This window comes from Elephas maximus, chromosome 25, assembly GCF_024166365.1.
Source record: "Elephas maximus indicus isolate mEleMax1 chromosome 25, mEleMax1 primary haplotype, whole genome shotgun sequence".
In the NCBI taxonomy this organism is placed as follows: Eukaryota; Metazoa; Chordata; class Mammalia; order Proboscidea; family Elephantidae; genus Elephas; species Elephas maximus.
The window spans coordinates 4,462,978-4,482,646 of NC_064843.1; the positions used below are offsets into that span (position 1 = coordinate 4,462,978).

The window sequence follows — 19,669 nt, forward strand, 5'->3', positions numbered from 1 at the left end:
GGGCCGGGGCGGGGCCGGAGGCGACCCAGGCCGCTGGGGGGCGGGGGGCGGGGGGCGGGGGGCGGGGCAGGGGGGCAGTGAGGTAATTTCCGCGATTCGGCGTCAGAGGTTTGAGTCACCCCAGGGGCAGAATCGAAAGTGATCGCTCGGCGCGGGGCGGGGTCCCCGGGTGCGGCCGAATGGGAAGTCATTCAGCAGCGGTCGGGGACAGCGGCGGGGGCTCCGGAGGGTAAGCGCCCGGAGATGGGTCGGGGGTCTTCCCTGGGGACATTGCCGCCCTGGATCCCCTGGCCGGCGGTCGGTCTGAGGCCGGCGGGGCCTGGCTGGGGGGAGAGATGGGGGACAGCGCCCTGCTGTGGGGGCTCAGGGGTCGGAGGCCCGGAAACCCAGGGACCCCCGGGAGGCTTAGACAGGCCAGGTAGCTGCTCCTGAGTGCTGACTCTGCACCCTGGCTGGCTGGACCCCCGCCCTGCCACCTCCGGGGCCCCATCCCTGGGTCCAGTGCATCCTCCTGTGCTGGGACGGGGGGCAGCCGGCGACCTCAGGTCCCTGAGACCCAAGCCCTTTAGTCTGGTCCTCATGGGCTCCAGCTACTATTTCTGAATATCCTCTGGGTTTGGGGGTCCCAGTCTGGTCCCTTCTGGAAGAATGAACTCAAAAGTTTTCACCTGGAGTCAGGGCTGAGATGCCTACAGCTCCTACAAAAACACCATCTTTGTGTAGCCCCTAAAGTTTTCCTTGAAATTTTCCTTGGACCAAACAGCGGTATTTGCAGGGAGCCCGCTCCCCCTGCCCAACCTGAGGGCTCCACAGCCTAACATGGGCCCAGGCGCCTGCTTCTGGCACGGCAGGAGCTGATGTGGGTTGTAGATGACCTGGGCAGGACCAGTTGCGATGGTTCCTGTGCTGTTGCCCACTGGGCCTGCCTGTGTCCCCCACCAGTGGGAAGGAAACCAGCACCCCCTCCAGACAGGTGTGGGGTTCACCGTCCCCAGGAACCACTGTCATGTCTCAGAAAAGGGGCACTGTGCCTGCATCAGAAGATCAGGGGCTTGAGGGGCCTTCGAATGCTCAGGCCCACAAGAGCTGGGGCGTTGCTTGGGGAGCCCGGGAGCCCACGGGCCAGAGGGATTACCCAACTGTGAGAGGCTCCCGGCCTCTCCAGGGTATCCGCTGCCATGACAACCTCCCTCCCGTGCACAGCCGTGCTGGCTCCCTTTGGGGAGGACCCTCAGAAAGGGGTAGGTTGGTTGGTTGGATTAGGGTAAGTGGGGCCTGCCTCCTTGAGAGATCAAGGCTGTGGCCCAGAGTCTGTCATGCTAACGGTGCTCTCCTTGGTGCTACACCGGACAGAATCCTCCACCCTGCCTGGGTACCTGTGGCCCCTCCTGGCCCAGGCCTGAGCCTGCTCCCCTCCTGCCCAGAGGAGCAGCTGAACCTGGGAGTCTTGGCGCCACCCACCGCAGTGCCAGGCCAGGGCCTGAAATGGGGTCCCCAGCACCTGCCAGTCCCACAGCTGACGAGGGGCTGTCCCTGGCTGCCCTACAAGCACAAGTGGACCTGTGTCTGGGCTGCTCCCGCTGCACCCAGCGCCTCAACGAAAGCACCTACCTGCTGTGCAGTGGCGTGGAGCATGACTGCCCCCGTGAGATCCTTCTGGCACGTTCCAAGCAGGAGGCCCAGCGCAAGACCTGGCGCCAGGTGGGCCGGAGGCCCAGCTTCCCGCGGCCAGCTCGCTACGATGTGTGCCGTTACTACAGACCCGGACTAGGCTGCCGCCGCCACCACAACCAGTGCACCTTTGCCCGCAGCCCCGAGGAGGCACTGGTCTGGACCTTCGAGCGTGGACACGGCATCCCCCGCCTGTGGCTGAAAGCCGCAGTGCAGGGTGGTGGCACTGGGGCTCCAGGCAGCCGCCACTCTCCTGCCGACGCCATCCGGGCTGAGTTTGGAGGCCACTTCCAGCTGCTCTGCTCCAGTTGCTTCCGGCACTGCCCACCGCGCCTCTGCCCCATGGATGCTGGGGGCCGGTGCCTGGAGCATGGAGCCTGCCGCCCACTCATGGCCCACGTGAGCACTGGGCACAGCAAGCAGCAGTTTGTAGAAGTGCGGCCGCAGCCCCGGCACCTGCAGCCGCTGGCCTACTGCAGGTTTGTGGCCAAGGGGCGGCCGTGCCGGCACGGGGCGGCCTACTGCCGGTATGCCCACAGTGATGTGGAGATGGCCGTCTGGAAGGCGGAGCAGCAGAGTGGGCTGCAGCGCAGAGACCTGCTTGCACCCCCCGAAGCTGGGGGCAACGCGTGTACGGCCCCCTTGGGCCAACGCCCCGAGCTCCAGCTATACTGCCGTGCCTGCCTGCTCACCTGCCACTCGCAGGAGGCCTTTGAGAACCACTGCGCTACCCCAGAGCATGCATGGATGGTGGCCTTCGACCCAGCCATGCCCTGGGAGCACCGTGCCCCACCTACCGGGCTCTCCCAGTTCCAGCTCTGCCCTAGGTAAGCGCAGCCATGGTGATGGTGTGGGGACCAGGATCCCAGTTCACCTGGCTGCCTGCAGTGCAGGGCCCCCTGCCCCACTGTCTGCCTGTACAATGGGCTGAGACTCTTGGCTTCAGAGGAGCTGGGCCTTGTCGATGACACACAGTAGATAGGGCAGGCAAGGCCCAGGCTCCCCACCAGTGTGGGGGTCTCATGGCCCTGATGACCTAACCTGTCCCCAGCCCCGACATCTGTGAGTATGGGGACGCCTGCACGAAGGCACACTCAGCGCAGGAGCTGCAGGAGTGGGTACAGCGGGTGCAGGCAGCGGAGCTGCAGGTGCAGGCGGCCTGGCAGGAGGGTCTGGTGTCCTACCAGGCTAGGCTGCTAGCTGAATACCAGCGAAGCAGCAGTGAAGTCCTTGTGGTGAGCATGGCAGGGGTGGGGGGTGACAGGGCGGGGCCAAAAGAGGAGGGGTGGGGCCCAGTGAGGAGGGGGCGAAGCCCAGTGAGGGGTGGGGTGGGGCTGAGTGAGGGTGTGGGACGAGGAGGTTGCGGGGTGGAGGGGATGGAAGGCGGGGGGGGTCCACCCTGCTGACCACCAAGCCCCCTTGCAGCTGACTGAGACTGTGGATGGTGTGTCGGTCTCCTGTGACCAGCCCCTGGTGCATGAGGCCAAGGAGAGGACTGCCCAGCATTGCTGGACATTTGACATCTGCTCAGAAGTGAGGAGACCATGGCCCAAGGCCTGTGGGTGGAGGGTGCCCCAGGGGACCATAACCACGCTGGGCAGAGGTTGAGAGCCTGGATTTGGCATCATCTGCAGTCCCTCAACCTCTGTGCCCCATTTCCTCACCTGCAAAGCCAGGTGATCACCATGACCTGTGAGTCCAAACTGTGTGCAGCACCTTCCTTTGTGCCCACAGGGACCTCTAGGCAGGCTCTGCAACCCCATTTTATAGACAAAAAAACTGAGGCTCAGAGAGGGCGAGAAGCCTGCTGAGGTCACACAGCCAGGAAGTTGGCTATGGATGGGTCTGGGGTCCTCACCACCAGTTTCCTTCCCCAGGACCCCCTGCTACACGTGGCTCTGCTCAAACAGGAACTGGGAGCCAACTTCTCACTGGTGACCCGACGGCTGCAGCGTCTGGGCCAGCTCTATGCTGAGGGGGAGCGTTTCCGCACACCTGGCTCCCTGACCAGCTTCCAGGTGGGGGTACACGTGCAGGGAGCCTCCTTCGGCACCTTTGAACAATGGGTGGTCTTTGACTTTGGATACCGGCCGGCGCTTCTGCGAAAGCTGGAACTGCGGCTAGGCCAGGTTCGTGGCCCAGGGTTCCAGGGGGCCCCAGCACCCAACCCCCTCCAGGAGCTGGAGTGCTGGCACACTGGCAACCGCCAGGTTGTGCCTAGCGTAGAGCGGACTGATGAGCAAGTAGCCTTGATGGCCAAGTACAAGGCGCCCGCCCTGGCCCTGGAGTTCAGCCCCAGTGGCCGCGTACCCGGCCCCCTCACCTGCGCCAACTACCGGCAGCGGATGCACCAGTTTCTCTATGAGGAGGAGGCGGCACAGCAGCGGCTGGTGGCCAAGTGAGTGAGAAGTGGGTGGCGGGGGGGGGTGTAGCCTCTGGGGACCCTGAGCTGACCAGGCCTCCCTGCAGGCTGAACCTGCGAGCCCAGGTGTCCCTGAAGACGATGCTGCAGACACCAGCTGTGGGCCTGCTCCTTGCGCCACCTGGGGCGCTCTACGCTGAGGTCACCCTGCCCATCTCCCTGATGCCAGATACAGACCAGGGCTTCCTGCTGAGCCGGGCAGTTAGCACAGCCCTGGTGGCTCCGGTGCCGGCACCTGACCACATGGTGTTCGAGGTGCACCTGGAGGCCCGGGCCAGCTCCCAGCAGGCCCTGTGGCTGCTGCTGCCAGCCCGTTGTTGCTCGGCCCTGGGGCTGCAGCCCGAGACCAGCCCTGTGCTTGAGGTGCAGTTCCAGGTTGACCCACTGACCTTCCGCCTCTGGCACCAGGCGGTGGATGACCTGCCTGAGACACGGCTGGTGCTGCCCTACCTGCCAGCCTGCACTCCGCCCTGCCCACGTCCCATCCCGCCAGCCCTGCGTGGCAACGGCAAGCAGAAGCTGGCTATGGCACTCATCTCTGGCGGCCCCAGGGGCCCGAAGCCCACCCCCCCGCTGCTCATCTATGGTCCCTTCGGCACTGGCAAGACCTACACGCTGGCCATGGCCTCCTTGGAGGTCATTCGGCAGCCATGCACCAAGGTGCTCATCTGCACACACACCAACAGGTAAGCTGCCACCCCCTTCCCTGCACTGCCCGAAGGTGAGGAGGTGACAAAGGTCCTCCCTCTTCCAGGACTCAGCCTTGCAGTGAGGTGGTGTGGCATCACCCTGAGAGAGGCTGGGACTGGGCAGACAGGGTCTCAGATCTGGGTTCTTGCTGACTTGAGCTCACTATAGGCAGCTGCCTGACCCACCGAGAGTTGCTGGGCTCCGGAGGGTGACCGAGGGCTGGCTGTCCACCCTAGGTGGGCAGAGCACCCTCCAGGGCCTGCTCACCCCACTCTCCCAACCCTTGCAGCTGGTCAGCCTGGGCCCTGGGCTGAGGGGGGGCAGGAGGCGGTTTGTACTTAGGCACCATGCACAGGCCCACACAGACTGCACTGGGCCAGGGTGCCACCATGATGGCCCTGGACCGAGAAGAAGGCGTGGTAAGTGTAGCTTGGTTGCTCCAGCGCTTCCTGGATGAGGGTAGCAGTTTGTTTTTACAGCAACACAGATTTATCTCTCAGCCCTGGTGTTCCTCTTTTGCCTCTGTGGTTTCCTAGTTCCCCCAACACTGCCCGCTGCTGCTGAGGTGCCACTTCCTGGGGCAAGCACCACCCCGACCACCCAGGCACTCTGGGCTTTTCCCTGACTCCCTGCCCCTGTATGTTTGTCGTCTCTGCTGACCCTGACATCCCCGAAGGTGGACAGTCTGTGCCTCACGGTGATGTCTCTCCCCCAGCGCGGCTGACATCTACATCCGGGAGTACTTCCACAGCCACGTCACCAGCGGCCACCCCGAGGCCACACCTCTCCGGGTGATGTACACAGACCGCCCTCCGAGCCAGACGGACGCAGCCACACTGCGGTACTGCTGCCTGACGGAAGACCGCCGGGCCTTCCGCCCGCCAACCTGGACTGAGCTGCAACAGCACCGTATCGTGGTCACCACCACCTCCCAGGCGCGTGCACTCAAGGTGCCCGCTGGATTCTTCTCGCACATCCTCATTGACGAGGCAGCCCAGATGCTGGAGTGTGAGGCCCTGACCCCGTTGCGCTATGCCACACCCCGCACTCGTGTAGTCCTGGCGGGTGACCACCTGCAGGTCACACCCAAGCTCTTCAGTGTGGCCAGCAGTCAGGCGGCAGGTCACACGCTGCTCAACCGCCTGTTCTTCCACTACCAGCAGGAGACGCACGTGGTCGCCCGGCAGAGCCGTATCGTCTTCCATGAGAACTACCGCTCCACCCAGGCCCTCGTGGCCTTTGTCTCTCGCCACTTCTACCTGGCCCAAGGCAACCCCATCCATGCCAGTGGCAGAGTCCCTCGTCACCCTCAACACTACCCGCTTATGTTCTGCCATGTGGCAGGTACCCCGGAGCGGGACATTTCTCAGACCTCCTGGCTCAACCCTGCTGAGCTCCTCCAGGTGGTTGAGAAGGTGCAGGAGGTTTACAACACCTGGCCCCCTTGCTGGGGCGGCCGGGAGCAGCGGCACATCTGCGTCGTGTCCCATGGGGCTCAGGTGAGCCTGCGGCGGCCAGGAGCAGGGCTGTCCCTTGGGGTCTGATGGGCCTGCATGCACCCATCTGTGCCTCCTGAGCCTCAGTTTCCCCATCTGTTAGAGGACCCAAAGTCTTCACCTCGAGGTGGGGTGTGGGGCTTGAATGGGATGCGGCCAGGGCTCAGTGTCCTGTCCTGTCTGTTCCTGTGGGGACAGGCATAGATGCTGTCCCTGTGTGTCCCTCAGGGGGCAGGAAGATAGAGGGTTGAGCCCAGCCTGTCTGGCCTTTGCTGACTTGCTATGTCTCTAGGTCGGCGCCCTGAGGCAGGAGCTGAGGAGGAAGCACCTGGCCGAGGTGTCTGTGGGCAGCTTTGAGATTCTGCCAGGTAGGTGGGGCCGTGGGCCAGGGCCAGGCTTGAGGCCGAGCTTCTGTTGCACTGCCCAGACCCCCAGGGGTATGACGAGCAGGTTGGGGCAGGTTCTGTAAGGGAGTTGGCTGCCCCCATGTGGGGACCTGGGAACCAACCTGAGAATGGCCCTGCCCACTGTTCAGGGCCAGACGGACAGAGCAGGCTCCCTGATCTATGTCTCTCCAGGGCTGGAGCAGGTCCCCTGGCTCCCTGACCCCACAACCTCCTGACCCCCCCAGCCCCCACCCCCTGACCCATGTCCTTCACAGAGTGGAAGCAGGTCCCTTGGCCCCCTGACCCCGCAGCCTCCCGACCCCCGCAGCCCCTGGCCCTGTGACCCCCCTGGTCCCCACCCCTCTGACCTGTGTCCCTTCAGGGCGGGAGTTCCGGGTCGTCGTGCTGAGCACCGTCCACACCTATGACAGCTTGCGTTGCCCTGGAGTGCCAAGTCTGGAGTTCTTCACAGAGGCCCGCGTGCTCAACACCGTCATGACGAGGGCCCAGTCTCAGGTGGTGGCTGTGGGTGATGCGGTGGCCCTCTGCTCCTTTGGGAACTGCAGCAGACTGTGGAAGAGCTTCATCCGTGAGTGCGTGGAGCACCAAAGTGTCTGTCCCCAGGGACTCTCGCTTGAGCAGATAGAGCAGAACGTGGCCCAGGCCCAGCGCTGGCCCCGCGGTGGCCAGCCTGCCACAGTCCTCGGAGCAGACGGGGCCGTGGCCACCCTGGAGAACATAGCAGCAGGGGACCTGCCCCTGGAGCATGCCACAGCCAAGAAGGATGCACCTACACCAGAGACCACGGCTGCAGTGGGGGAGAAGGCAGAGGCAGGGGCTGTGGCAGCAGGGGAGATGGCCAAGGGGGCAGTGGCCAGAGAAAGCCTAGCTGCTGAGGAGGCGGCCACAGTGAAAACAGAGGCGGGGGCCACAGCCGAGGGGGAGACAGAGCTTGAGGACCCTGAGGACTCCGGGTCTGACTTCTGGCCGTCGGACTGGGAGCTCAATGCCGACGACTCCATCCTGCAGGAGCTCCTGGACGAGAGCCGGAATGTGATGGTGACCGTTCGTGAGGACGGGCTGCTGGACACCATGGCCGGGCCCACGTCATTGCACCAGGCCCACCAGTATGTGAACCTATCCCCTGCCAAGCTCCGAAGGCTGCTCCGAGCTGAGCCCCAGGCATACCGCCGCTGTACCTTCCTGAAGGAGGCCTTTGATCGGGCGACGGCTGTGGCGCTGGATGGTGTGGTGCCCAGCACCTTCCAGGTCAAGGGCCGCCTGAACTGTGGCATGGCCTTCACTGGGGACGAGGTGCTGGTGCAGGTCCTGGACGGGGCCGGTGAAGATGAGGTGCCTGTGGCCCAGCCGCAGGGCCGTGTGCTGGGTGTGCTGAAGCGCTGCCGACGAGAACTGGCCTTCGTGTGCAGGATGGACACATGGGATCCCCGCATCATGGTCCCCATCGACAACTCTGTGACCAAGATCTTCGTGGCTGAGCTGAAGGACCCCCTGCTGGTGCCTATCCACCGTCTACTTCCGGGCCGGGTGCAGCGTGTGGGGCACACGAGGCTGTCGGGTGCAGAGCGGCACACACGGCTCTTCTGGGTCCGAATTGTGCTGTGGCAGGAGCGCTTCTACTATCCGCTGGGCATCGTTCTGGAGGTGCTGCCTGAGGCCACCACCTGGGAGCGGTGCCTGCACATGCTTGACCTGGAGTACGGCTTGCGGGAGCCCTCACCGGACCCGGCCGCCGTTGCCAAGGCACTGCAGAGGTACCACATGGAGCTCAGCCGGGCACCCGGCCAGCGCGAGGACTGCCGCAGCTTCCTGACCTTCACCGTGGACCCCAAGGGTGCCTGCAACCTGGACGATGCCCTCAGTGTCCGGGACCTGGGCCCCCAGTATGAGGTGGCCGTGCACATTGCTGATGTGGCCACCCTCCTGCCCCGGGACGGAGCACTGGACATGGAGGCTCGCCGGCAGGGCTCCGCTTTCTATGCGCCTGACCGGGAGCCAGTCCCCATGCTGCCGGCCAGCCTGTGCCAGGATGCGCTCAGCCTCCTGCCGGACCAGGACCGCCTCGCCATCTCCCTCTTCCTTACCATTGAGAAGGGCAGTGGCCAACTGAGCAGCCAGCGATTTGCCCCTTCTGTGGTCCGCTCTGACTACCAGCTATCCTATGAGGAGGCTGAGGGGATGATCCGGGCGTACCCTAGAGCCAACCAGGAGCTGCCGCCCTGCCTGGACTTGGTGGACGCCTGCGTGGTGGCCGCATTCCACTTCTCCCAGATCCTACGCCGGCGCCGCCTGGGCAGCGACTGCCACTATGAACAGCCAAACGAGGATAGTGTGCTGGGCTTCCGTGCCGCCCACACAATGGTCAAGGAGTACATGGTTCAGTTCAACAGCAGTGTGGCTGAGTTCCTGGTGGGCAGTGACCAAACACGGATGGTCACACCTCTGCGGTGGCAGCCGGCGCCCAGCAATGCTCAGCTGGACGCTCTGAGCAAGAAGCACCGTGAGCTGGTCCCCCTGTCGCTGCACCTCCGGCAGCACCTGCGTGGCCACATCCTCCCTGGCACAAGGCTCTGCCTGCTGGCCTCACTCTGGAGGCAGCTGCAGCTGGCTGCCCAAGCCCAGGACTTTGGCCAGATGGTAGACCTCATTGCCACTGATGACCTGCACCCTTCGCTGGCCCCTGCCTGCTTTGAGCTCTGCAAGGCCCTGGGCCGCTCGGCCTTCAGCCGCTCCAGCCTCAGTGAGCAGCAGCCAACCACCCACCACTCGCTGCAGGTACCCTGTTATGCATGGGCATCCTCGCCCATCCGCCGGTACATGGATGTAGTGCTGCAGAGGCAGGTCCTGCTGGTGCTGGGCCTTGGGGGTGCCACCTACTCGGCGAAGGACATTGATGGGCTCTGCCGAGACTTTGGACGCCGGCATGCACGCGCCCAGAGCTACCAGCGCCGGGCCCTCAGCCTACACCTGGCCTCACACCTCCGGGCCCAGCCACAGGACAAGCTGGGCTTCGCGGTGGACGTGGAGGCGGCTGCCCGTTGCTTCCGGGTACTCTTCCCCACGCACCGAGAGAGCCTGCCTGAGCCCAGCCCTGTGCATTACCATGGCCTGCAGCTGGCCGAACCCCCCCAGCGCCTGGAGGGCCGGCCTGGCCTGCAGCTCCGGTGGCGCCGCCGTGTCTACTCGCTGCAGAACGATGGGTGTTTCACCCCGCTGCCTAAAGCCCTGCTCGACCCGCACGTCCAGCCCATGGACCCGGCGCTGTGGCGGCGGCTGCTGGAACTTGTGGAGCAGCAGCACTGGTCTGAGGCAGCAGCCCTCGTCCGGGAGCAGGGCGCCAAGGAGCCACGGCAGCGCAAGCTGGGCTGGGTGACACGGAGCTCCTGCGGGCACTTCGTGGAGGTGGTGCGAGAGCTGAGCCCCGGGGATGTGCTTCAGGTGCAGCTGGGCGCCTCCTTGCAGCGCGGCCTCCTGGCACCGGCCCTGCAGCTGTGGACCCCGGCACCCGGGTTCAGCCTGTGCTTGGAGCACGTGGAGAAGCCTGGAGAGTGCCTCTCAGGCTGTACGGCCCGGCCAGCACCCAACCGCTACGCCAACTTGGACGAATACAGCCGCGTGTGGGGCCCGTTCTGTGCCCTTGAGTCGGCCACCAGCGTGGTGGCCGAGCATGACTCCATCACCCTGCAGCAGGTGGGCATATGCTGGGATGAGGAGCGGGCGCCGCGGGGGCAGCTGCGGGGCACCTTCTGCCTGGAGCTCGCCTTCCTCCGTAAGCACAGCATCGACGTCAGCTTCGGCTGCTGCTACCTCTGCATCCGGCTTGAGGGGCTGCCGGCCGCGCCCAACTCTGGGGAGCTCCCCACCAGCCTCGGCCCCCACCTGAACATCGACCCCAACACCTACACCTGGGTGGCCCACGGGTTGACGGAGGAGAGGGACATGGAAGACAGCAGGCGGGTGCACTTCTACATCTGCCACATGACCACAGAGAAGGTTCCGGAAGAGGTGCTGAGGCCCGGCACTGCCTTCACCATCGAGGTGCTGCCCAAGCAGCTCCCTGACCTGTGAGTGGCTCCCCAGGCCAGATGGAAGGGGGGGCAGCACCCCCTCCCCCAAGAGGCCAGTGGATTTCCCAACACCCATCTCTGCCACCTGGCCAGGCGCAAGGAGGAAGCCGTGCGCAAGCTGAAGGAGGCATCCTCGCTGGTCATCAGCATTGCCCTGGGACTGCCCATCCCCCAGCCCCCCCACCGCCCCACGAGCCACCCTTCTGGCCAGCAGCCCCTCCACAGAGGTAGGTCTGGGTGAGGAGCACGGGGCGGGTTCGGGGCTTGGGGGCACATCCCCCCCACACCCTTCACCTGCCTCTTCCTCCTGCACCCCCTGTCCTCGTGCCGGGGTGGTCTGGCCCTGCTACCCTCCCCTCCTGCCCCCACCTGCAGTGGCCCCCAGCAGGTTCCTGAAGCGGCAGACCTATGACATCCCCGGAGGCCGTCACAAGCTGAACCCCAGCCAGACCGGGGCTGTGCGGGAGGCTCTGCAGAAGCAGTTCACAGTCATCCAGGGCCCCCCAGGTGAGGGCGAGTGAGCGGGGTCTCGGGGGGGTGGGGGAGAAGGAGACAGGGCCCAGGTGGGCAGGCAGGGTGGGGTCTGGGAGCTGGGGCGGCCACACAGGCTGGAGGGCAGAGCTGGGTCTGGTGGGCAGGTGGAGGTGAGGGGCAGCGTTCTCACTAGTTCTCATGCGGCAGGCACCGGGAAGACGGTCGTGGGCCTACACATTGTGTTCTGGTTCCACAAGTCCAACAAGGAGCCAGTGCCTACACGCGGTACACAGGGCAGCCCCTGCATCTTGTACTGTGGCCCCTCCAACAAGTCGGTGGACGTCCTGGCAGGTGCGCGGGTGAGAGGGGGATGTGGGAGGTACTCTGCCGGGGCTGCTGGGACAGTGCCTCACGTCCCAATGCCCCCAGGGATGCTCCAGAGCTGGAGGGAGGAGCTGAAGCCACTTCGTGTGTACAGCGAACAGGCTGAAGCCACCGAGTTCCCAGGGCCGAGAGTGGATAGCAGAAGCCTACCCAGGAAGACCCCTCGGGAGGGGAAGCCTAACTGGAACCTCAGGTGAGGCCTCTCCACCTAGTGGTCCATTGGTCCGTCTGTGTGTGGGACAAGGGGCAGACCCATCCAGGCATTCAGGGTGTAAGGAATGGATAGGGCTTCACGGAGGCCTCCCCCTACCCCAGGAGCATCACCCTGCACCATCGGATCCGTCAGGCCCCCAACCCACATGCGGCAGCCCTCAGGGAGTTTGACAGCCGGGTGCAGAAAAGGGACCGCTTCTCTGAGGAGGACATTGCTGTGTAAGTGGACAGGGTGAGGGCGTGACACTGTCCTCTGGTGTGGGTGTCCCAGAGCGACCTGATGGCGTCCTCTGTGCAGGTACAAGAAGACACTTTGGCAGGCACGGCTGTTTGAGCTGAAGCAGCACACAGTCATCCTGTGTACCTGCTCCTGCGCGGCCTCAGGCAGCCTCAGGCATCTGGACATCCGGCAGGTCCTGATCGATGAGGCAGGCATGGCCACGGAGCCTGAGACCCTCATCCCTCTGGTGCACTTCCCAGAGGTCCAGAAGGTGGGCAGCAGAGCACAGCTGGGCAGGGTGCTGGAGTCCTCGATGGAGTCACCGGGTGTGGCTTCCACCTGGGGGGTGTGGGTGTGCAAGAATGAGGGTCGCTGTGGAGTGGAGACGGTGGGGGGCCGGGGTACCCTGGGGACTGGGCCTGCTCACCCATCCAGGTGGTGCCCGCCTCCAGGTGGTGCTACTGGGGGACCACAAGCAGCTGCGGCCAGTGGTCAAGAGTGAGCACCTGCAGAACTTGGGGCTGGAGCGGTCCCTCTTCGAGAGGTACCAGAGTGACACCTACCTGCTGGACACGCAGTACAGAATGGTGAGCCTGCCTGGCTCAGCCCTGTGGCCCAGAGATGCCAGCGCCACTCTCCTGGTGCCTCCGTCCCCTACCCTGGCCTCAGCCTGGACCCAAAGCTTTGTAGATGGGTGGGCAGTGGACTTCTCGCCACTCACTGACCCTCCCCTGCAGCACAAGGACATCTGTGCCTTCCCCTCCATGGAGTTCTACAAGGGCAAGCTGAAGACCTGGCAGGACTTGCGGCGGCCACCCAGCATCCTGGGCCATGCAGACAAGAAAAGCTGCCCCGTCATCTTCGGATACCTGCAGGGCTGTGAGCAGAGCCTGCTGGTGTCCACAGATGAAGGGAACGAGAATTCCAAGGCCAATCTGGAGGAAGTGGCAGAGGTGGTAAGTGGGGGTGAGGTCCTGCCTGGGGGGCTGGAGGAGGAGGAGGGGTCAGGGGGCTTCCTAGAGGAGGAGGAGGGAGTCAGGGGGGCTTTCTGGAGGGGAAGGGGGGCCAGAGGGTGTTTTTGGAGGAGGAGGTCAGGGGGCTTCCTGGAGGAGGAGGAAGAGAGGGCTGGGGGCTTCCTGGCAGAGGCGTCTGCCCAGTTCCCAGGGCAGAGCAGTGACCAGGGCCCCAGCTTTAGCTTCACCAGCACCGTCTGTGGCCCCTCAGGTCCGCATTGCCAAGCAGCTGACCCTGGACAGGACAGTGGACCCCAAGGACGTCGCCATCCTCACGCCCTACAATGCACAGGTGGCCGAGATCAGCAAGCGGCTTGTGCGGGAGGGTGTCACTGGAGTGACCGTGTCCTCCATCACCAAGAGCCAGGGTGAGGCTGTCGTGCAGGCATGGGTGGGTGGGTACAGGCACAGGCAGGGTGGGCACAAGCAAGGGCCTCACCGTCTCCCCCACCCCCTACACCTCCCAGGGAGTGAGTGGCGCTATGTGCTGGTGAGCACCGTCCGCACCTGCCGCAAGAGCGAAGTTGACCAGCGGCCCACCAAAAGCTGGCTCAAGAAGTTCCTGGGCTTTGTTGTGGACCCCAACCAAGTGAACGTGGCCATCACCCGTGCCCAGGACGGGCTCTGCCTCATCGGTGAGAGCGAGATCTTGACTAGAGAAGGCAGATGGGGTGGGTTCCTCCCAAGGTGGCGGGGGCTGGGGGGGCGGTTGGGCTGTCTGGCTGGGGCTGGGGGTGGGGTTTCCCAGGGGCCAGGCAGCACTTGACTCCTACCCCTTCCAGGAGACCACCTCCTCCTGCGCTGCTGCCCTCTCTGGCGACGACTACTGGATTTCTGTGACACTCAGCAGAGCCTTGTGCCTGCCCACCTGGTGCGGGTCTGGAGGAGGCCAGCTGTGTCCCAGTGAAGGGCCCCCAGGCCCTCCTTTCCCTCTCTACTCCTCCCCCTACCCATATAGGAGCCTGGAGGGTCCTCGACCCCGCAGAGGGCCCCACTCAGAGGATCCCCACGTGCCTTCACCACTGTCAGCTGACTGGCCACCAGCGCCAGCCTCGCTGGGCTGGGGTCCCCGAGGCTGCAGGCCACGTCCTCCAGCAATAACGGAGCCTCCTCTGTCTCGGCTCCTCCTCAGGCCGGGCAGGCGGCAGGCCCGCGTGGTCTGTGTATAGACTTGAGGGAGAACACAGGCTTGGGATGAGTCACTGTTTGCTCCCTGCTCTGCTACTTTTCCCAGAAACTTTGGTGACAGGGCAGCTTCTCAGAGTGGCATATGAGAAGGCCCTGTGTCACTGGGAAGTTTCAGGGTCAGGAAGGAAATTCCTTTGAGGCTGCTGCTCTATCTTTGGGCGCCGTCCACAACCACATTGGATGCCGTCCACAGAGACCAGCTTTTATTTTTTATTTTTAAATAGACCAAAAGCAAGTGCTCTTTTAACTGGAATGGGGACCTCAGCCCCAGCTCAGGGCAAGGCGGCCTCCCTGGAGGAAGAGGCCTTTCTCTCTCCACCACTGCCTGAGTCCAACTCTGGGACCCACAGCCCTATGTCCTTTAGGGGCTGCTGGGCAGGGGAAGGCTGGACCAAAGCCCATTTCCCACGCCAGCCACAGCCCTGCTGGGATGTGGAGAGCTGGGTTTGTGCAATACAGCTGGGGCAGCTGAGCGGGTCTGGAATGGCTGTGGGCCCACCAAGTGCTGCATCCCCCAGGCGCTGGCTTTGGCCTACTCCCTGGGTATAGGGGACTTCGAGACAATTGGCTGGGGTGTCTTTGTGGGTCGGGACCTTCAGTTGCCCTTCTGGTGTGGTGGTCTGTGTCCTGCCTTCTGACCCTGCCCAACCTTCCCCCAGGCAGCTCTGGCCCCGGGAAGCAGAGCCCCCTGTCTGGGTGCAAGCCCACCTGCCTCTGCCTGAAGAGCGTGTCCGTGAACGCTGTACTTTGTTTACGTGAGCGGTGGGCCTCCCCCCGACACCTGCTGCAGGCCCCTTTGCGGGCCATGTGTGCTGCCTGATTCTGATGTTTTTACCAATCAAATTCTACATTCCAGCCTTTGTAACTCTCAGACTGCACTATGTGACTTAATACTGCTTTTGCCATAAAGGCAATGCTGAAAGTCCTTACTGCTCCCAGTGGTTTGAGGTCTGGGAGGTGGCAATAAAGGAAGCCCTTCCACTTGCTTTGGGCCTGGGACACAGTCGTTGAGGCACTCGGGAGCCAACTGTGAATGAAATGCTGGACATGCAGGCTGTGGAGGGTGGTGTCACTGTGCTAGACCAGAGACATGGGGGCTGAGGGTTGTCCATGCCAGGATGGCAGGAGGCTGGGGTGGGGGCTGCTGGGTGGAGATGACCCATTCCACTGAACTCTGTTCCCAGGCTGGCTGGCCCCAAGTGTGGCCTTGGGATTGAGTCCAAAGTCCTCCAGCTGCAGCCCTTAACAGTGTCTAGCCTGGTACTGGATCTGAAATGACTCCCTCGGTGCCTTGGGCACCACTCACCCACCAAAGCAGTCTGTGGGCCTTTACCAAAAAAAAAAAAAACCTGTTACCATGGAGTTGATTCTAACAGCGACCCTATAGGACAGAGTAAAACTGTCCGCACAGCGTTTCCAAGGAGCGGCTAGTGGATTTGAACTGACGAACTTTTCGTTAGCAGCCGAAGCTCTTAACCACGGCACCACCAGGATATCTGTGGCCCTTTAGCATCTGCTTATTTTTCTGCTGAGTCCACACAGCCTGGAACAGGGCAGGCCGGCACATGGTGCTTGCCCATGAGCTGAAGGAGGGCACCTTTCTTGGAGAGGGGGTGGCAGGAGGGCAGGGCCTGGGCCCCCTAAGACTCCAGCACAGGGATCAGCTGGGCAAGGGGGCAACCAACAGAGAACAAGGCGTTGGCGCAAAGAGCACGCCATGACCCTGCGAGTCCTGCGTACTCACTCCCGAGAGCTCACTGCATGGCTGTGGGAAGAGAGCACAGAGCCTCGGAGGCAGCACCTGGCGCTGGGAGTCTTCGGCGATCTGGGTGGATGGGCCCTGCCTTCCAAGGACTTCTGTCTAGGGCAGCCATGGAACGTGTACCCCGGACCTCATCGAGCCAGGAGTCAGGACTTTCCAGAGGAAGGGGCGTTGGTGACTCAAAGGCCGTAGCGATGGCGGGAAGGCAGTGACTGCGGTGCGGTCAGGTGGCAGCACTCAGGTGGTATGGGGAGAGGACTGATGGCACTGGTGGGGGGCTGGGCTTCCATCGCAGTGAGGGTTGTGATTTTAAGTCTGGGGTGGACAGCAACACCCAGGCAGAGAACGCAAGGCAGGGAGAGGGGCTACGTGCCTGGCTGGCGCGGGCGTGATCAGCCTGATGGGGCAGGAGAAACTGGGGCGGGTGGGGCAGGGACAACAGGGGCAGGGTGAGTGCCGGTGGGGACAGGCAGCGGATGAGAGGGGAGAAAGCCCCCTGACCCGGCGGCATGTACCCTCTCTTCCTGAACCCGCACCGCAGGCCTCCAGTCTCCCTCTCTGTGGTGTCCCCAGGCCTCCGGTCTCCCTCTCTGTGGTGTCCCCAGGCCTCCGGTCTCCCTCTCTGTGGTGTCCCCAGGCCTCCGGTCTCCCTCTCTGTGGTGTCCCCAGGCCTTCGGTCTCCCTCTCTGTGGTGTGCCTGGTGCATCTCTTCCCCCACTCCTGCCTGCCCTCGCTCCCACCTGCCCCCCCCCCCGTTGCCACAGAGTCTCCTCCCCTTCCCAGCCTCTCTGTCCCAGGAACCCTCCACTTTCACCCCCGATTTCTCAGGAGCATGATGACTGGCCCTGGACTCCTCCCAGCCCAGGGATGACACATCCAGAAGCAAGTCCGCGTAGGTACATGGTGTCCACAGAGAGCTTGACCCCCTGGATGCCGAGGAGGACTCTACGGGTGAGTCAGCAACTGGAGAGGTCTGGGAGCGGTGCCCCAGCTGGAGCAGGGGGCTTGGGGCCTTTCTGAAGCTGTTGGGATTGTGACCCTCCATCCTTCTCATGGGGTCCCCATGAGCCAAAATTGACTCAGCAGTGACAGGCATCCTTCTCTCTGACAGTGGCGAGGGGGGCTGGTTGCTAGCCTGGGACTGGATTGCCAGGAGCTGATGGGAGGGCCAGCGGCCAGAGGGAAGGCCACCCAAGCAGTAGCCTCAGCACTCAGCAGTGTCTCCCCTCCCAGCAGCTCACCTGCTTCAGGACTGGGGGCACCTTCTTTTGGGAAGGAGATAGGACTTCTGTTGTGATTTTAGACAAGTCCCCTTGACCTCGGACATTCTGCCTCCAAGGAAGTTGAGGTTGGGGCCACGATTGCCCCCGATGGTGGCTGAGCAGGACCCTGGGGAGGGGGCGGCCCCCTTCCCGGGAGACTCTGGCCTGGGAGGCAGGTAGACAGCCAGAGGGACACTGGAGCCCAGCTCACAGCCCTAGGTCACACACTCAGGATCAGCTGGGGCTCCTGGGCCAGATCTCTGGAGAAGGTGTGGGGGGCGGTGTTGCCAGCACCAGAGCTGCTGCCCTCCCTGAAGGCACAGCCCGGGGATTCCTAGGGAATGGATGGGAACCATGGGGACCTGGGGTTCCTGGGAAGAAGTCAGCCGATATGTCTATGTGGCACACGTGTCTATATTCCTCTTTATTAGTGGATAAATACTAGAAAATCATCTGTCAGAAGGTGCGGTTAGGGGTAGGCCGAGCGGGCCCTGCTGGTGGGGGGCGGGCTTCTTCTTGGGGCCCCGGCTTAGTGTGCAGGGTGAGGCTGTCCCGCCAGGGCTCATACACCAGCGTGTAGCTCTCGGCCCTCTTGATGGTGAACTTGTAAGCACGGTTGGGCAGCAGGTTTCGGACATCAAAGGTGCAGGCGGCCACAGGGATGAGGCCACACTGTGTGCACTCCTGCTGGGTCCGTGGCTCCAGCAGCTTGAAGCGCAGCTCGAATTGCTCAGGTGAAGCCGGTTGGATGGTGACAAACCAGCGCAGGCTGACCCAGTCCTGGTGGGCCACCGATTCTTTGCGGTCGAACATGACAGGCATCTTGGTGCTCAGCATGAGCCGGATATGTGGGACTTTGGTGGCTCCGATGTCCGACACCAGGCGGTGCTTGATGTGCAGCCGCCCTGGCACCATCATGGCCAGGAAGTTGTCCATGACAGCTGATAGGTCTGCCAGCCGCTGCTCCACATGCCCCCAGCCGGCTAAGAAAGGCCGAGGGTCGGGGGACTCCAGCAGTGCATCCAGCTGAGCACGGCCATGGTCCAGCTGCTCCAGCAAGTCACCGAGCAGCAGCAGCTGGATCTTGGTCTGCGCCGTGCCCACCTTCTTCATGCGCTGGAACTTCCAGGGGTCGATGAGCTGGAACATGGTGTTGGGCACCACCAGCGGGTTCTGGTCGCCCAGTGCCAGGTGCTTGGGCAGGATCTCGATGTAGTAGGAACACCTCTGCAGCAACTCCATGCGGGCGTGGTGGCGCCTGAGCAGGTGTGGGCTCAGTTCTGAGGTTAGGAACTCACGGAGCACGTTGCGGCGCTCCACGTAGGTCCTCCACGCCTCTGGCTCCAGCAGCTGCCCGTCCTCTGCCTCCTCCGCCTCCTCTGGGTCCAGGAAGGCTTGGGGACTGTCCAGCTTCGCCTTGTCCAGGCCCAGGACTGTCACCTGGAAGTTCATTGTCTGGGTGCTGGAGGAGGAGGGAAGGCATGAGCAGGCCTGTCGGTTGCTCTCACTTTCCCTGCTCTGGGGGCTCGTCCCAGGCCCACAGGCCTCTGCCACCCACCCCAGGGCACATCAGTGGGGGCGACCCAGGCCCACTGCCCCCCATACTGGGCCTTCTATCCTCCCCTGGGGGAGAGGCTGTGGGGAACACTTCTCTCTGGGTAGAGCTGGAGGGCCGAATGTCAGTCCTGGCAACGAGACAGTGCAGGGGCCTCAGTTTCTTGACTGTGAAATGGGGTGATGGTGCCTCCCCAGGGCTGTTGAGAGAATTCAGTGTGACCCTGCCTGAGTGGCACTGGACATCCCTTGGGTACATCACTGCTTTATGGGCTCTGCTCCATCCACAGCTGCAGAGCAGGGACCAGGCTCCCCAGACAGCCTGTGCATGGTTGGGGCCAACACCACCTAGAGCCTTAGCTCTGAGGACTAGTGAAAACCGGGCTTTATGGGCTTGGATGAGTCACTGACTCTGGAAACAAGCCCCAGGAAATGCGTGGGATCCATCCTCCATTCCACAGATGGGAAGTCTGAGGCGCAAAGCTTCAGCAGCTTGCTCTCCTTCTTCCCCAGGCCTGGGCTCCCAGCTCCAGGTCTCGGTGGGAGGGGCCCGGCACCCCAGGCCATGCACAGCTCTAGCCCCAGGCTTTTCTCTGGGGCGAGGTGGAAGCCCAAACCAGGGCCCCAGGACCTCTGACATAAGTCAGGCTCTGGAGGAGGCTGGGGAATTCAAACCAGCGTCTGAAGGAAAATCTTGCCTACTCCGGATCTGACAAGGGGCCAAGGAGTTTCCCAGCTACAACAGCCTCCCAGTTGGAAAACCAAGAGGGGCTGGTCGGAAACACCGGGAAGGGGCCGCCTTGCGCACCCAGCCCCGCTCCCCGGCTCGCCTCCCTCCCCCCCCGC

The 19,669-nt window shown here is 63.5% G+C and overlaps 2 protein-coding genes across 3 annotated transcripts; one reads left to right on the forward strand and one right to left on the reverse strand.

Moving 5' to 3' along the window:
* Positions 1 to 114: 114 nt before the first annotated feature.
* Positions 115 to 16,358, forward strand: HELZ2 (helicase with zinc finger 2). Of its 2 annotated transcripts, XM_049869464.1 has the most exons (20): positions 115 to 229; positions 1,354 to 2,498; positions 2,723 to 2,906; positions 3,097 to 3,204; positions 3,549 to 4,069; positions 4,141 to 4,779; positions 5,499 to 6,282; positions 6,572 to 6,647; positions 7,048 to 10,750; positions 10,847 to 10,980; positions 11,129 to 11,260; positions 11,435 to 11,578; positions 11,657 to 11,804; positions 11,927 to 12,043; positions 12,123 to 12,315; positions 12,497 to 12,631; positions 12,782 to 13,000; positions 13,269 to 13,425; positions 13,525 to 13,692; positions 13,840 to 16,358. In XM_049869464.1, the coding sequence occupies exons 2-20, from the start codon at positions 1,486 to 1,488 to the stop codon at positions 13,962 to 13,964; spliced, it is 8,700 nt and encodes a 2,899-aa protein (XP_049725421.1). In that variant the 5' UTR covers positions 115 to 229; positions 1,354 to 1,485; the 3' UTR covers positions 13,965 to 16,358. The 2 variants fall into 2 exon arrangements, with proteins under 2 accessions (XP_049725421.1, XP_049725422.1); XM_049869465.1 differs by lacking the exon at positions 3,097 to 3,204.
* Positions 16,359 to 17,725: 1,367 nt separating this feature from the next.
* On the reverse strand, positions 17,726 to 18,721 carry FNDC11 (fibronectin type III domain containing 11). The gene has a single exon (XM_049870058.1). The coding sequence runs from the start codon at positions 18,719 to 18,721 to the stop codon at positions 17,726 to 17,728; it is 996 nt and encodes a 331-aa protein (XP_049726015.1).
* Between the last annotated feature and the right edge of the window lie 948 nt (positions 18,722 to 19,669).